The following is a 13,965-nucleotide window of genomic DNA, read 5'->3' as shown; positions in this document are numbered from 1 at the left end:
CCAGACAGAGATTATACAGACAAACAATAGGGAAATGGGGACTACAGTGATAGAACACCAAAGAAATGAGGATTTCACATCCCCGCTATTGATAAGTGAGTTCTTGCCAGACCGGATGCTATCAAACTAAGTTTCCTTTTACATCTTCTAGGCACTTCCCTTTCTCTGGAGGCGATAGGCATTATCAGGACAGGATTGTAGTCCTAACAGCCCAGTAGCACCTTATTTCAATGTGACTGGTTTGGAATGTGAGGATTTGACCGTTCGCTTCCCAGTTTATGGCTGCCTCTGCTGCTTAGCCAAAGGCCTTAGCCCAAGAACAAGGCCTCAGACTGTCACAGTAAGAGAAGGCTCTTACACCGGCAGACAGTGATTTTGCTTTTTTCTTTTATACCTCTATAACTAGCTAAGAGATAAGAATACACCTAAATTCTTAGAGTATAGGCCTTTACAGACAGGCCTGAATATCTATATCCTAACAAGGTCCAACTCTTGTAGGTGCTACTATCAGCTCTGATTATCCCTTAGATACACATCCACTAATGCCATTGGCTTCACTGGCAGTTGCAAACAAGCTTCTGAGGGGGCAGTCAGGCCCATTAACTATACTCTGAGGTTGTCTTGAGCCATAAGAATATTACTGCTGTGTTCTCTCCTTTTCTGCCTTCCTTGTGTTTACTTGCCTTAATGTCACTCTATGCATATGACTTCCACTCTAGAAACCAAGTTTCACCCCTCCATTGCCTCAAAATCCAGCTCTCCTGAGTGCCAGTACAGAGTGCCAGTGGAGGTGAGCCAAAGAGTACCAGCCTCATATAGGATAAGGTACTTGCTTTATACAGTGTTGTAAATAGATGTACAGTTTAGGGGAGAAGCAACATCTAAAACCTAGGAAGGTTTTAGGTTTCTCACTAGGAAGCAGAGATCTTTCTGCAATGCCTTATGCAAGGGAGGGAGTTTTCTATGCAGGCAAGAATTAGCAAACTCAGCACGTTGGGCACAAGCGGTGCTTGGAGCGTCAGCCTCCACTGAGATGTGACCTTCCTGACCTTTCTTCCCATGACTGTGAGGGGGAATCTAAGCTCCCATTTGCACACACAACCCCCACTCTGCTTTCCTTTGGCTGAGAAATGGCCTCTGGCAATATAGGGGGCTTTATGTATGTCACATGGTCTGATTGAGGGCTGGAATTCCTCAGGGCTTCCCTGACTTTGATACAGAAACATACTGTGCATTTTGATCCATTTCATTCCTGCTCCTGATGTTTTCGCTTTCTCTTCACCAAGCATTTGCGGAGGTTTTCTCTCTTGCAGTGATGAAATCAAAGTCATAGCTGTCTTCCTCTTGCTTCCACTCTTTTTTTTGTAAGACTGCTTTATACAAAGCATACCAAACTTTTTTTTTATTCCTAGTTCAGCATCTTGCCTCGAATGCATGAGGAAAAAGGTTTGCAACCCTCCAGCCACACACATGCGCACAACTCATATGGATGGTAAAACCATGCACACTTATACTCATATGTGCATTGCACACACAACCTTCTATCACACAAAGGCAGATATGTACAGACTTTCATACATGACACATTCATGGGGCAAGCGTAAACTCATATGTGCCTGGTGCATGTATAACATTTATGACTCTCTCAGCCATGTTGCCTGCACACACACAAATATCAATAACATTTGACCATAGAGCAAATGCTGGACATTTTTGTTTTTAAGGTGAGGTAGGGTTTTGGCAGGGGGCCAGAGGGTAGGGTATGTTTTTTTTAATAGCGTAAATGAGAAATAAACTTTGTTGCAGTCCGTGGAATTACTTTTGTGTACATTTAGTGCAAATAAGGGGCGAATCAGGCCTATTCTCTTTAATTGGTTTTTAAATGTAGGGCATGGGGTTGCACAGCTATAACTCAAGGCAGGATTTAGGCCATGTTGTTTGTATTGTACAATATCAACAACATCGATAGGCAAAGTTCTGCGCTAGCAACTGCAGCGTTCCTAGAAAGTGAGTTGTTTGATGGTTACAGAGACTGCCATAAAGGGAATCTAGTGAATGAAACTGTAAATTATGTGGAGTGCTTGTTAGCACTTTTGGATAATGCCTCACCAAAGGAACATGATGAGCCTTTCACTGCACAAGATCTGGGTTATGTGTTGTAGGGGAAAAAATAAAATCCTGGGTCTAATTCTTAACTTGTCCACATCACAAAACCGCTGCATGATTTGGTCAGACTTCCAGTTCAGAAGGTGACCAAGTCTGGAACAGCAGACCGTACTGAAGTTTGGGATGGAGATGCAATGCAGAAGCTCAGATGTAGTTAAGGTCTTGCTCTAACCAGGACTAATTGTCTCTCACGCCGGGCACTAGAATTCCCTCACGCTGCCCAGATCTCCCTGCTATTCAACAAAAACACCTCTGTTGCTCTGCTACTCGCTAACAAACACAATTATGTTATTACCAATGTACCTGAGGAGGAGAAAAGGGCTTGAACGCTCCAGTGCTAACATTTCTGATCCTGTTTGTCTGCACTGGTTCCTGACTCTAGCACTTCCTGTGCGTGGCACTGTTGAGTAGCTGTGACATTCCCCAGGGTACAAGGTGGACTGCTGTGTTCTGTTAGGGGCTTTGCCTTCCCCCCTCCCCTGGTTCTTGTCATGCAGACAGAAAGCAGAAGACCAGAAGTCCAAAATGCAGGCAATGCAATGTTTATTGGGGTTAATCAATCAAGCATATTCATAGCTCTGCATGCCAGTAGAGCCTTTTTCCCAGTGTCCCTTTCCTTAGCAGGCATAATTATAACTGTTGTGCATGCCCTTGATCCTACCCCTTACAAATTATAGTCATATTCCGTTTTGGAGGGTCTTGGGTCTGGGGGGCTTCGGTACCACCTCTTTTATACCTTATGGGAGGGGTAGGGAGTGAGGTTGTGTACTGGCCAAAGCCAGGCTTTTCTTTGGCTTGTAGTGTTTCTTATACCTTCCCCCTCCATCCTCCTTGCCCTTCCCAACTGGTTGCTTGACCTTGTCTTGAAATAAGAGTCGAGACAGTCTTCAAGTGTATGTCCATATATTATATTCCCATGCTACCCAGCAACACTTTAACTCTCTTCCTTCTCTCCTTTCATTGTACTAAACCCCTCATCTGGTTGTGGGAAATGCAACACACAGTGTCTTTGTTCTTTGTTCACATGTATTAGTAAGGACAGAAGAGTATCAAAAATCAAACCCAAAATGCTATCTCAGACTAACAAACAAGCCTGTATACTAACATGCCCCCTCAGCTCTCCAGCCTGTGATGCCTTTTATACTGATTTGCTGGTGAACAGCAACCCGTCCGGGCTCTGCTCATTCACATCCACTAGCATGTAAAATCAATCCCAGCTGAATACATGAATGCTATGCCCAGCCATCCCTGAGTTACATACAGGGTAACACCTGCATATCCCCAGTCCTAGCCTTATTCCCCAGAAATGTGTGGCTTATACTGCTTACTCGCCCCCTGGACAGTACAAACTCATAGATAGTTTGTCATTCCAATACTGGTAATGATTATGCATCAGCCGTGTTTATCAAGTAGAGGTTCCCAACACACTTTAATCGAAACACACATTGGTTAAGATAAAACAATAAGATAAATTTATTAACTATGGAAAGATAGATTTTAAGTGATTACAAGTGATAAGGCATAAAAGTCAGAATTGGTTATAAAAGAAGTAAAAAGATAAAAACATGAGCTAGTCCCTAACTTTACCGAGCCTAATAGGTTTAAAAACAAAAAAGGAGTTTTTCCTCACCAAAAGCTTACAGCTTTCTTTACTAGCTGGAAAATCTTCAGGCTAGGACCACTCCCCCAGTTCAATGATGCTGCTTCTGTCTTTTAAGTGATCCATCTGCCATGAGTACAGATGGAGGGGAAGAGGTGAGGTGGAAGTCACTGTCTTTCATTCTTATATCCCACTACCTTCTTTGAGGATTACTCTCCACTAGGGTACAGACAAACAGTCTCCGGTGTATGTGAGGGTTGAACCCTTTCTGGGAGGAAATGTAAAGATTTTGTTTATCCGCCATCCCGGCTGGCAAATGGCCGATTAAACAGGTAATGTCCCTTTAGCATCTTGCTGGTGTGCTAGGGTGTCTTTGTCATTGAGAAATTGGTTTGTGGGTATTACACAGAACTATAACATATTTCACTAACAATCATACAGTAAAATCTCATAGCTTTACCCACAGTGTTGTTATACACATCTTAACAGGTCAGTGATGTTCAGCAGATTATGAGTTTTCAAATGATATCTCACAAGGCATACTTTGTACAAAATATATCATAACCTTATAAAAGTAGTGAACATGGGGTAGAGGGTGTCACAGTAGGATATTATATACTTGATGGATGAGGAGACATGCAGGAAGAGCCTGTGTTCCCAACATCCTATGTATCTGACATCAGCAGGAAGTCAGCAGCAACTCCAGGCAGTTAGACCATTTAAAATCTTAAATATAATACTAAACGTCCACCTTCAATTAATGTACTCAGGAAAGGTCACTTGCAATTACATGCACAAAGAGAGGTGTGAGCGGAGGCTCTGAATACTATGCTAAGCTATTCAAGATGCTGAAAAGGATGGCTTCTGTAAGTGGATAATTGCTGGAAAATGGATAAAAGTAATAAAAATTACAGGTTTGGTGACAACTGATGATGGCTCTGTCCTACCTCCCTTCACACTACTGAGGTACCTGGGGTCTAAATTCTCAAGGAAGATCTGCTCACATTCTGATCATTCCAACAGATGTTTGCATTTATCCCTCTCTAGCCTCCTGTATAAAAACAACGCGCTTTATGCTCATGCCTCAGTGACTAGCGAAGCACCTGAGAAGTGGTTGTGTGTGCACCCCTTGTTTTGTGGTGGTGCTCTTAGTGTGGAATTGTTAACATGTTATCTGTTCTTGTGCTGCTTTCCTTGCAGCCCATGGCAGGGAGGGAGGGAGGGATGGAAGGAGGAGGTGTGTCGGGTGTGGGAGGAATTGTCTCCCTACCGTTGAATGTTAGAGATGCTGGGCTGGTCTGAGCTGTGAGGCAGCCTATGTAAGGCTACTGTAAATTAGAATAGCCCCCAAGGCTGCTGTAGTTTTTTGTGGGGACCACTCTATGTGCTCAGCCAGCCCAGAATCTGAGTGGCACAAAAGTGGTTTAAAAACACCTTTGCTGCCTAACCTCCTGGGCTCCACATTCAGTTTCTTGAGTACTAATTCTGTCTCAAGCATAGTGAAAGTTAGTCTGGTATCCCCATAATCCCTAGTGGGTGTCTGTCCACAAAAAGCACTCTGCAACTACAATTTAGTTGTAGCACAAGTACAATTTAGTGTTATTGGCAGTCTCTGCTCAAGGCCCAGAAATGCCGTGAGAGCATGTTGCCAGTGAAGACCGAGAGAGACATTGGCAGATGGGTGAAATGGGGCTCTAGGATTGAAATGAGAGTGGATGCACTGGTAGAACTGTGTGAAGGAAGCATGCATAGTAGCTGTTCAGTTGTCAGAGTCTAGATATTATTATTATTCCTATCACTTCCATAAGCACTAAAACTCAGTAGCAACAACTTAAACAACATGAAAGTAAAGTGCCTGACAGCTCTGAGGATGGATGTTGTTGGCAGATTTTTACCAAAAAAGATGCATGGATTATCTCTGTTTCTAGTGATTGGCACAGTTGGATGCTGCCACTTTTACTGAACTAATTCGACTTTCCCATATGCAACAATTCCTTCCCTACAAGGGGTGCAGCTTTAGGAAATGTACACTCAGCATGGCAGTAGTAGCTTTGCTGAAGAGAGCAGTAAAGCCATCCTCAATTCCACCCCTGCTACTTAGAGCATGGATTGTTTGTTTGAAAAATTGCAACATACTTAAATATCTTTTGAGGGTAAATTTTTAAAGTGAGCAGAGATGGGGCCATGACACAGACTTTCTAAAGACGAATAATGCCATTTGGCAATAAGAAGCGGATTAGTTCCATGAGTCTGACATTTCCTCCTTTTCTTCCTCTCATCCACTCATCCTTTTTTTCTTGCTTATGTTGTTCTAGGCTCGTCAGTGACCCAGTTGCTTGCCCGGGACCTAGACAATGACCATCTTGTGTTTGGTGTGGTCGGGGAGGAGGCCAGCAGGTTCTTTGCAGTGGAAAGCGTGACTGGAGTTGTATGGCTCAGGCAGCCCTTGGACAGAGAGGTAATGTCATTTGCTGCTAGAAGACAAGCTGCTACACCTTGATGTGTTTTTTGTCAGAAATATTCCCTTTCGAAGGCACCTGGTAACCGGAGGGAAGGGGCAAATGGAAAGGACCTTGACCAAATATCAGAATGGAAATTATTGCTCATTTTTCTGTCTGCCTCTTGTATGGGGTGATCAGGAGCCTTCTCAAAGCCGTACCTGTGAAGAGTGAGCTCTCCCTGTGTGGTAACTTTTAAAGTTTAGGCATTCATTTTTTTTTTAAATGATCAATTGAAATTTTCCACAGAAAGCCAGTGCTGTGTGTGATGAAAATTCATTGAATTGAAAATCCAATTTTCTGTTGGAAAAAGTTTCAGTGCACAATTTTTGTCCAGCCCTAAATGAGCCTTTCCATAGCAAGGTGGGCACACATCCCCTTCTGGTACTCTGAACCCTTGATCCAGACTTCATGTTAATGTAAGGAGCTATATTGATATCCAATTCTGCAAATGTGTGTGTGGACTGGGCTGTGGTTTATATACCAGCATGAGCCAATCAGTGGGCAGTGGGGAGCCACCACTCAGGCCCTGCGTTCTGGTACTTTCTGCAGTGCCTAACTTCACAGGGTTCTCCAGCAGAAACCCAGCCTACGCTTTCAGTGGTAATGCAGACGTGTCAGTGGCTCAGAATCTACATGGTCCCAGGTTTTAGTCCCGCAGGTTCTTACATCTACCGCTTCAAGTCCCCCTTTGGGGTGGTGCTGGTCCAGGCTTGTCTGGTTGAATCCTGTGGAATTTCTCCAGCAGGTCAAGGGCATGGACATAGGAAGCAGGCTCCCAAGTGTGCTCCTTGGGGCCATAGCGACCAGGTAGTGCAGGTGGCCATGCATCCATTGGAAATCGAGGACAGCATGCACTTTGTACTCTTTATTACTCTGGATTTCAGCTGGTGGAGGCAGTGTGTGGTTTGATTAAGGAAGGGCTTCAAAAAGGAAACATAAAAAATTGGGTGTATTTTGAGAGACTGGGGAAGCTATAGTTTAAAGGTAACTGAGTTAATCTGCTGGCATATCAGGAAAGATTCCAGGAACTGGTAGACCAATTTCCAGAAAGGTCAACTGGTGTGGAGATGTTTGGTGGTGTGCCACACCTTCTGGCCTAATGCAAATGTTGTAGCTTCTTGTCGCTGATGGTCTGCATGCCTCTTGCAAGCCTTCTGTGCCTCTTCTAGATGGTTCCTGAGCTCCTCCTGAATGACGTGGATCTGTTGGACCCATTGGTGGCAGCTGGATTCAGGGAGGCTGCTGGTAGTGTCTGGTGAAAAAGGGGGTGGAACCTCTAATTAGCCAAGAAGGAGCTCCGACCTGTAGAGGCATGGTCAGTGTTATATGAAAACTCTGCATATGGCAGGAGTTTCCAGGTGCTGAGGGGCTTGGTCCAGGGCATCTTGGTATGTGCACAGGAGTGTATTATAAGCTTGGACTTTGGCCTGCATGTGGGGCCATCATTAAAAAGAGGCAACCATGAGGGAAATCTTAAGGTAGGCAAAGTGACCTGCCAATGAAGCAAAAGGGAAAGGCCGTAGCACCTTCAGTTGGGGATGTCCCTGGGGACATATATGTACTTGTTGAAGTATGTTCTCCTGTCCCGCATGGAACAATGCATCTTAGCCCCTAATGGCATAGACTGTGTTCCTTGGGCAAGCAGGGTCTTCTTTTGAGTAGACCGGATGAGGGAGAGTACGTCTTGCTGAATTGTGACTTTGACAAAATTACTCTATTTGAGGAGGTAGGGAGGTTGAAATGGAGGTTCCTTGTTTTCCAAGTAGTCAGCGTCAGCGATCCCTCAAGGTCGAGGATGATCTCTTTCACAGGTTTTATTTTTCATGGGTCCTTTGGTGACTGAGGCGTCCAGTTCTTGAGCCACAGGCTCATTGGCAGACATTGCAGATGGTGTTGGAAAACAGGGTTGGGCCATGATTGCTGCACGACAGTTGTCTTTCCTTTCTTTTCTGGCATTTTTCTGCAACCAGGGGAAGACGATTTTCCTCAAAAGTGGACGTTGCCTCTCTGACAAGTCTTCACCAGTTATCCCTATCCTGGTCTGCTGTCTTCCAGTGCGTTGTGTTGATGCCACATCTCTTGATGTTTATTTTGAGGGTGTCTTTAAAGTGTTTCTTTTGGCCTCCCCTTTTCCTTTCTCCTTTGGTAAGTTGGGCATACAGCAATTGATGGCAACCTCTTCAACCTTTCTCGTCTCCATTCCAGAACGAAAGTAATATCGGCAACAATAACTGAACTCCAGTACACAAATGATTGTGCTGTAGTTGCACATTCAAAGGAGGATCTTCAAACAGCCCTTAATTGCTTCTCTGAAGCTTACAACAGCCTAGCCATAAGCAAAACAAAAGTTCTCCACCAGCTGGTCCCCGGTCAATCATCAGATCCAGCAAGGAAGATCAACATTGACAAAGAAGAACTGGAAAATGTAGAATACTTTGCCTATCTGGGCAGCCATCTCTCACAGAGGGCAGACATAGACGTCGAGATTCAGCACAGAATTCACTATGCCAGCCTAGCCTTTGGCAGACTGTCTTGCTGGGTGTTCAACAATCACAACATCAGAACACATACTAGACTTTTAATTTATAAACCGGTGGTAATCCCACTCTCCTCTATGGCTGTGAGACTCAGGTGACTTACAGAAAACACCTGAAAAACCTGCAATGCCAGCACCAGCACTTTCTTCGGTAGATCCTCAACATAAAGTGGGAGGATCATTGCACTAATGTCAGTTTCCAAGTAGTATTCCTCCTTTCCTAATAGTGTTAGTTTTCCCATTTCAGTTTCCCAGGCAGTAGGTAGTTGTAAACTTGAACTGAGAGAACATCAAGGCTCATTTTAACTGCCTCTGGTTCAAAGCATGGGCCTTATGAAGGTACTCAAGGTACTTGTGCTCTGTAAAAACCTGTACTGGGTGCTGAGTTCCCTCAAAGTGATGACTCCATTCTTCAAATACGGGTTTGATTACAAGCAGCTCCTAGTCCAGTATTTCATAGTCCATCTCTGTGGGGGTGAGTTTTTGAGAGTAGAATGCACAAGAGTACAGAACTGACTGTGGTCCAAATAGCTGTGAGAGTGCTGCCCCAAGACCTAAATTGGATGCGTCTGCTTCCACTGTAAAAGGGCACATTGGGTCAGGGTGTGCCAGAATCAGGGCCATGGTGAAGGTGATCCAAAAGCAAGCTGGACTTCAGGCAGCCACATGAATTGAATGGCTGTACGAAGGAGGGAAGTCAGTGGGGCTATTTGTTCAGAGAAGTTGGCGATGAATTGCCTAGAAAAATTCATAAAGCTCAGAAAGCACTGAAATCCTTGGAGGGTCCACCTCTGCTGTCTGGTTGTGGATGGCTTTCACCTTCTTCAGGTCCATTTGAATGCCGTACGAGGAGATGATGTTGCATAGAAATTCAATGGTGGTCTGGTCGAAGGTGGACTTCTGTAGTTTGGCTTACAAACGATGCTTCCATAGTCTCTCAAGGACAGAACAGACATGATGTCCGTGTTGCTCAGGGTTCTCAGAAAACACCATCAAGGTAGATGATCACACACTGGTCCAGGATGTCCCTGATCACGTCACTTAGGAAATGTTGAAATGTTGCAGGGCGGGGTATTGGTTAATCCAAACGGCATTCCTAAGTATTCAAAGTGCCCATATTGGATATGAAAAACAGTTTTCCATTCATCCCTAGGTCTTATTCACAGTAGATTATATATCCCTCAAATATCTAGTTTAGTGACGATCCTGGTAGTCTTCAGGTGGTCCAACAATTCTGGGATGAGGGGCAGGGAGTACCGGTTTCAAATAGTCACCTGTGTCAGTGGATGACAGTCTACACAGAGGTATGGTGACCTATCCTTTTTTTTGCACAAAGAGGACTGGTGTCCCCGCTGGAGTGGTGGGTCTCTGAATAAAGCCCCTGAAGAGACTTTCCTGGTTATACGCACATGGTGTCTCTAGCTCTGGTTTAGACACGGTGTATATCTATCCATAGGGCACCTTTCCCCTGGGTTATAGGTCTATTGGACAGTCATAGTCCCTGTGAGGAAATAACAAATCCACATTTTTCTTTCCAAACACATCCAGGTAGTTTTGATACTTGGGGAGCCCGAGGTTCTGGTTTAGAGCTGCTCCCTTCTGGTTAGCCCCTGTTGTCCAGGGTTTCACTTCTGTCATCTGTGGAGGGGCTGGATGGGGTTGGGAGTGGGCAAAGCTGATCTGAGCAAACTTTTAGGACAAGGCAGTGAGTGGCCTAAGTGTCAGTTACCAAGTTGCAGGCAGGAGAATAGTAGAGGGGTTGGGATCGAGTCAGGTCAGGATACCAGGAAGTCAGGGTCAGGGACCAAGTTGCAGACAGCAGGCAGATAGCAGTGTCGGGGCCAAACTATGGTCAGAAGCTGGACTATAGAATCCTCAGCAAGGCAAGGTCTGGAGCAGAAGTCACTGGTTAGTTCTGCCTCATTACCTACCCTGGATTTCACAATCGTGATCTACTGTAATGTTAACAAAAAATTAAATTAACACTGACTGCCAGAGAGCACAGCACTCAGAGGCTCAGGGAAGATTATTTGCTCAGCCTGTCCCCTTTTAAGCCTATACTTCAAGTTCAATTTTCACTTCTAAAGAAAATCTGAACCTGCATTTAGGATCTTATTTAAAGATCAGGGTATCACTACTCATATTGACTTCTGCTGTGTGTACATGGCTTCTTCTTTCAAGATCAGGCACTTGGATACTAAAATTGGCATGATCTCATACATAAATGACCATTTTACATACCCCCAGGCAATGCCTATTTGAGTGTCTAAATGAAAGGGATAGATGTCTTATTTAGGTGCCCAATTTATGTGCCCATCTTTGAAAGTTGAGCTTTGCTGGTTCCTTGGCTGCTGCATCTCCCCTGTTTTTGATGAGAGGGAGGATGGTTTCATATGATGAAGTCACTGGTGGAACTCTGGGGATTTTGGATCTCTTCCCGCTCTGCCACAGATTTCCTGTTTGACCTGGGGCGAAGGACTTAATCTTCCCTGTGCCTCATTTCCCTATCTATAAAACAGAGAAAGTACTTCCCTACCTCAAGAGGCATGTGAGGCTAAAATCCACTCATGCTGGTGAGCTGCTCAGATACCATGACCTCACAACTGTTGGCATCAAACTCCCAAATCTTCCCGTATTCAAAGTAGTCACCATCTTCCATTACTTTCAATAGGCCTGAAACCAAACAGTCTTTAGTCAAGGTGGCCACTATTCCATATGGTAAATAGGCCCAATGGCCTGTGATGGGATGTTAGATGGGGTGGGATCTGAGTTACTACCGAGAATTCTTTCCTGGGTATCTGGCTAGTGAATCTTGCCCACATGCTCAGGGTTCAGCTGATCGCCATATTTGGGGTCGGGAAGGAATTTTCCTTCAGGGCAGATTGGAAGAGGCCCTGGAGGTTTTTCGCCTTCCTCTGTAGCATGGGGCACGGGTCACTTTCTGGAGGATTCTCTGCACCTTGAAGTCTTTAAACCATCATTTGAGGACTTCAATAGCTCAGACATAGGTGAGAGGTTTATTGCAGGAGTCGGTGGGTGAGATTCTGTGGCCTGCATTGTGCAGGAGGTCAGACTAGATGATCACAATGGTCCCTTCTGACCTTAATATCTATGAATCTATATGCAAAACTGCAGGGAAAGCAAGGCTGCCCTTAGTCAAGATGACTATACTCTGCCATTGTCTTCAATGGAACAGAAGTCAAGGTGCCCTCAGGAAGATGTCTGACATTCTGTGAGTGAGGGGTTGACCAGGAGTTATGAGGAGATGGGGGAATGTGAGAAGCAGGAGGGGACTGAGAAGGTGCAGGGGAGAGTCTAGAAAGTTCAGGGAGATGTGGGGTGCATGAAGGTTTTGAAGAGACAAGGGAAATCCGTGTGCAAGGAGGGAAACTGAGGGCTTGCAGAGGAATGTAAAATGCAGGTGGAGACTGGGAGGAGGGGAGGCTACTTGTGTCAAGGAGTTGGAGTGTTTGTGAATTTTTTGAATTAGCCTTGTAACAAATCCCACGTGGGTTGTGGTTGGGGAGAGCCTGTATGACTGTGTGACTGGATTTGGGGGGAGAGGAGTCTGCATATATGAACTGATCCTGGGGGGGGTGTCAACAAGTGTTTATGTATTGGCTTGATTGTGAGGGCAAATCTAGTGTGTGTGTGTATGTGAGAGAGAGAGAGAGAGAGAGAGATTTTGGGGGGCGCAGGCAGGAGTGTGTTTGATTTCTGTAGGCAGGGAAAAAGTGTGTGAGAGTGTTTCTGGTGGGGTAAGCAGGAGTACGTAAGCAGGTGGGGCAAGAGTGTGTAAGAAGATGAAGGTGGGAAGAGTATACAGAACGAGGAAGTGTGAGAAAGGAAAAGAGTATTAGAGGGAGAAGGGAAGAGAGATTACTAGGTGGGAAGAAGAGAAAATCACATAAGAAAAGCAAAGTGGAGGGGTGCAGAGGAAATATATCAATTCTTGCACAATGTAGGAAAATGAGATGGAGGGGCAAAAAGACAGAGGGCAAACTCGTACAATACATAGCAGTAGAAAGGGAATGAACAGTGAAAGGGAAAAGAACAAATGAAAGGGAGACAAAGTAAGCTTTAAAAGATTTACTGAATAGAAAGAATTAGATGCAAAATGATGGACTGAATAACCCAGTCTAAAAAGGGATGTGATTGAAGTGAGCTGTGGGGACAGAAAGTAGGCTGGGGGAAGCCCTGTCTGTCTGTCCTGTCTCTTCCCTGGCTTATCTTTTTTTATGTTCAATGAAATCTGGACTTGGTCCCCATTCCCCAACTTTTTTTTCCTGTGGTTGCACTTGTGGGTGGAGAGGGTGGGTGAAGTGGTGATGAAAAAGCTAATATGCGAGAGTCTTGCAGCAAGGAAAATGGATCTCTCTCCTGTGTCCTTGGTATCTGGGCTGCTCAGACTGGCTACAGGCATTGCCCTGAGGCCTTCTGAGATTGCATTACCTGAGCCTTCATGTAGGGGAATGTATGCTTTGGTAAACCATCCCTGAAACCCCCTCCAAGGTAAACAACTATCCTGGCATAAGAGAGGTTAAGTTGCAGTTTGGGGAACCAGAGCCTGCTGGCTGTCCCTGAGCTTCCTAACTAAGAATAAATCAACCAAGTCTGTAGCACATAGAATCATTCCAAACTTACTTTCAGATCGTTCCTATGCAATGCTTCCAGAACACGTGTAACTCCACTCGCGCAGCAGTAGTGGTTAGGGGGCAGTGAAGTTGTAAAAGGAGGAATCAGAGAAGGAAAGGAATTGTTTGATGGCTGGATGGGACTTGGTTTAAATTAAACCAGATGGTACCCAGGTAACAGACAGTTCTGTTGTAATATTTTATGTCACACTCCCCAGCCCCACATGATTTCTTTGTCAAGATTTTATGGCCCTCAAATGGGACAGTCCCTGGTGGAAAAGAGGTGGTCTGGAAGGAAAGTTCTTCCCCACCTTCTTCTTAAGCATCCAATGCCAGCCATTGTTTGGAGGCAGGGCACTAGATTGTCCCCCTCACATCTGTGCTGTATCTCTCAGCTGGAACCAAAGAGGACAGGCAGCTCTCTGCAGACCACTAGTGGTCCATGTGCTACAGCCTGGGAACCCCTGTCCTAGAGGAGGTCTGTGTCTCCCTCACTTACTCATCCTCACTGCCATTGCAAACAGCCTT

General features: G+C 45.0%; 1 protein-coding gene across 2 annotated transcripts in view; it reads left to right on the top strand.

Annotated features, from left to right (window-relative positions):
• Positions 1–13,965, top strand: part of CDH23 (cadherin related 23) — a 514,496-nt gene that overhangs the window by 118,608 nt on the left and 381,923 nt on the right. For both annotated transcript variants that reach the window (XM_037904844.2, XM_043551833.1), the window contains exon 4: positions 6,082–6,224. In XM_037904844.2, the coding sequence (XP_037760772.2) occupies positions 6,082–6,224 (143 nt within the window). The remainder of the gene's footprint in view (positions 1–6,081; positions 6,225–13,965) is intronic.

Source organism: Chelonia mydas, chromosome 7 (assembly GCF_015237465.2).
Source record: "Chelonia mydas isolate rCheMyd1 chromosome 7, rCheMyd1.pri.v2, whole genome shotgun sequence".
Lineage (NCBI taxonomy): Eukaryota > Metazoa > Chordata > Testudines > Cheloniidae > Chelonia > Chelonia mydas.
This window is presented reverse-complemented; position numbering and strand designations above follow the sequence as displayed.